The sequence below is a fragment of the Nematolebias whitei genome, chromosome 7 (genome assembly GCF_014905685.2).
Source record: "Nematolebias whitei isolate Nwh7 chromosome 7, NemWhi1, whole genome shotgun sequence".
In the NCBI taxonomy this organism is placed as follows: Eukaryota; Metazoa; Chordata; class Actinopteri; order Cyprinodontiformes; family Rivulidae; genus Nematolebias; species Nematolebias whitei.
The window spans coordinates 50,686,312-50,690,163 of NC_056504.1; the positions used below are offsets into that span (position 1 = coordinate 50,686,312).

General features: G+C 39.6%; 1 protein-coding gene across 1 annotated transcript in view; it reads right to left on the reverse strand.

Annotated features, from left to right (window-relative positions):
- Nucleotides 1-3,852, reverse strand: part of dennd6aa (DENN/MADD domain containing 6Aa) — a 15,392-nt gene that overhangs the window by 8,304 nt on the left and 3,236 nt on the right. Inside the window, exons 3-5 of the mRNA XM_037679933.1 lie at nucleotides 1,151-1,291; nucleotides 984-1,064; nucleotides 263-368 (exon numbers count right to left, since the gene is read on the reverse strand). Of these exons, the coding sequence (XP_037535861.1) occupies nucleotides 263-368; nucleotides 984-1,064; nucleotides 1,151-1,291 (328 nt within the window). The remainder of the gene's footprint in view (nucleotides 1-262; nucleotides 369-983; nucleotides 1,065-1,150; nucleotides 1,292-3,852) is intronic.

Genomic DNA, 3,852 nt, shown 5'->3' on the forward strand with positions numbered 1-3,852 from the left:
TAGTATTTAGTATATTTTGGTATTATTAGTATTTAGTATATTTTGGTCCACTGAAAGCAGATTTCTGAGGACAAGACGCTCCTAGCTGTGGTCAGGCGTTTTATTTTACATTTCGTTATTTTAGTGGGAGAGGAAGTAAAATGAAGTAACGGTTTGATCGTAGTTTTTTCCTCCTGAGATTTTTCTAAAGACCCAGACGTCGTCGTGTTGATATATTTTATATTTCAGCAGATACACAGATTTAATGGACCATCGGACTCACCAGCTTCCAGGCAGGGCTCCTGCTTCTCAAAGTACTCTGGAGCCATAATCTTCAGCAGCGAGTGGAAGAAGGTCACGTAGGGCAACTTACTGATCAGAACCAGAGACTGGATCAAACCAGAACCACAGAGAGAGACAGAGAGAGAACTGTAATTCTCTGAGGAATCCAGCATTCTGTCAATAACATTCAGGGAGATATGTCCCTGCCAGACTTCACCAGGAACAAGATGGAAACTTAAACTTTAAACGAGTTAAATTTAAAATATTTAAGAAAGAATATGTGCAGAGTGTCGTGTTCTACCTAGCCAACAAATAAAAACTCAAACATTAGCAGTTTGGAGAAGCACAACACTTAGAAAAACTAATAAAAAGCCAAATCCAGATTATATTGGTAAATCTACTGAACAGTAACGTCATCAGCAGAAGCTTTTATATCAAAGGAGAAGGGTTTTGATTTTTGTTTTAACATCTTTTCTACATTTACACGTTGGTTTTATAAAGTTTCCATCTCACCTCGAAGTTGTTCCTAATCAAACCTGGCAAGTCCTGTGCAGATATTTTGATTGAACATCGCTCCAAATCAATAAATGTGTAAATTACACGTTAAATCTGCAGACTTGAACAATTTTTACTGCAAAGGCCACGTCAGAAAACAGAAGCAGCTCCAACCGATAAGCCATAAAACAAAGTTTGAAATGTGTGTGTGTGTGTCGTGAGCCGACCTTCTGAAAGTATCCTCTCTTCAGGGATTTATCTCGCACCTGACGGAAGTACACGTAGCCGTAGTAGTGGCCTTGTTCCCGCTGCAACACAAACTCAGAGTTTCATCCCTGCAGCCGCTTTGAATTCAACTCAAACGTCACCGCGACACGACGGCGAGCGTCCCCACCTTCAGACAGGGGGGCGCGTCTCGATCCGTGGTCTCCAGGAAAAAGCCCAGCGACGACTTCCTGTTGGAGCCTTGGCGAAAGCGGAAGCAGAACTGCGTGTCGCCGAGGCAACCTGCAAACAGCACAAAGACGATGACCTCCTGAAGGCGCCAACGGGTTCAACGAGCCGACAAACAAAACGTGTCGACGCGCTTTACGCTCATTTTCCAACATGCGACGCCGTTACGCTTCAAACAAACTCTCTTCCTCCAGGACGTCCTGCCAAATCTTGTGACGTAGAAGAATAGAACAAAATCTTTATTGTCACTTTATGCTGTATACAGTGAGACTAACACACCTGCAACTGAAGAATTAAACCAAAACACATTCACCACCAAACAAGAACGCATAAAAGGCACCAAATAAACAAATAAAATATAAAAAAACACCCTTGTAATTCTGAGCTCAGCCTCTTGGAGATCATCCAGTAACTTCAAAACAGCTCCGATTCTTTAAAGTTGGGTATGGTGAAAAGGTTATTAACAATCAATATCTTACCCGTTTCAGATAGATTTTTAAATTACTTCAGTTTGGAGAAACTGAGTTTAATTTTGACGAACTGATGACTGAATTGAAGCGGTGAGTCTTAAAAGAAAGAACTCGATTATCAAAATGTTACGTGCTGAAACTTTGAGAGACAGCAGCGTAGCTGCCGCGCGGTGCAGCTTGTCCTAGTAGAGCTACCGTAGCTTCCTGTTGCAGTGATTCTGCGTTTTCACCTTTTTCAGCTTTTATTTGTTGAACCCTGAAGAACATCTGTCTGTAAATAATAGAGGTTATCATAACATAACTTTGTTGACTGATTTTAGGCATTTGGGGACATAACAGTATCGTGATAATTGGCCCAATATGCGTCGATATAAACACTTCTACGGTAATTTTAACCCTTAAAATGCTGGAACCAGCTGCGTCTTTCCTTGTAACGTATGTAATTGTACAATGTATCCAGCAGAGGGCGCATGCGGACTACTTTTAAGGCCATTCACTTTAACTTTCACTTTCAGCATGGCCGAAGCAGCGAGCAACACTGTGTCGAGTATTTTGCTGAACAGAAGTTTATTTTAACTGATCTGTAAATAAAAAATAAAAAAAATAATAATAATCTCTCTTCAACCTGCTTGTCATTAGCTACGTGCCTCTAAAGTTAGCAAGCTAACGTTTCGATAAACTAGCATAGGCTGTTAACTTGTCAAACTTTATTCGGAATAATAAATCTAACGTAGAGGTAAAATATATCCGTGGTTTAAAAGCAGCTGTTTTCTTAGATTCTTGGGGGTGAACAAAGCTAAAAATATTTCACCCAATATATCGGTTATCGGCATTAGCCTTCCCCTCCCAATATCGGTGATAGCCAAAATGTCCATATCGGTCAGGCTCTAGTGTTTATTAATGAAACTGAAACGTTTAGTTTGTGTAAAATATTCCAATGATAAACACAATGCTAATCACGTTAGCTTTTTATGGCATTTTCAATATTAATTAGCATCTGTGCTAATTGTTGGTCATCAGCCTGCGATTAAGAAAAGTTTTTTTTACATAAGTTACTGTTCGATCTTTAGACAAAAATATAATATATATATTCATTCAACCTTTATTTAGACAGGTTTATGCTTCCTTATGTAAAATAAAACCAAAATCACTTTAAGTTTCAAGACTTTCAAAACACGTCAACAGTGGTTTCATAATCGCGGCCTCCTGAATCATCATCCGAAGGTTCCCACTTTGTTCAAAGACGTCAGTAACACACTCCGGTGTTTGTCCCGCTCTGACTAGCCGTTAGCTCGTCGATTCAGTCAAAATTAAAGAATTACTTCAAAACTGAGGCTGTTTAAAAATCTATCTACAACAGGTAAGATATTAATGGTTCATAACCTTTCCACAGAACCTCATAAAAAAAACAAGATCAACTGTTTCAAATCAAATAATTATTTCTGCTTCGTTATAAAACTAAACTGAACAAAAAGCAAGTTTTTTCCTGCAGTGTCGGACTCTTCCGGGACAAAAACTGTAGCGTTGCAGTTCTTCTCATGGTAATTTTAACATGACAGATTAAATTATTGACGTTCTCCTGACACTAATTTAACATCCAAACAAGTGTTTCATCAACGTTCTGAACATTAGAGGATACTTCTGAAGCTGATCGGCCATTTTCTAAACGCAGATTTCAGTGATTCAATTCAAATCTGATTAAAATGTAATTTAAAAAAAATCACCGTATGCGTCCGCAGATTACTGCTGGTCTTCCTGGTTTCAGATTTATTTCATTGTTCTCTGACAGGAAGAGGAAAAAGGAAAAGTGTTCAGTCGAGCGGCGTTGATCCTCGACGTGACGTTTGAACGCCCTCAGGCAGGCGGAGAGAGAGCGAGAAGATAAACCCAGACAGATAATCTGAATTAAACACATTCAGAACTGAAGCTCAAACCCACTGGGCCGGACATCCAGGCGTTCTGCTTCATAACACACACACTTCATCACACACACACACTTCATCACACACACACACACACACACTTCATCACAAACACACACTTCATCACACACACAAACACACTTCATCACAAACACACACTTCATCACACACACAAACACACTTCATCACAAACACACACTTCATCACAAACACACACTTCATCACACACACGAACACACTTCATCACACAC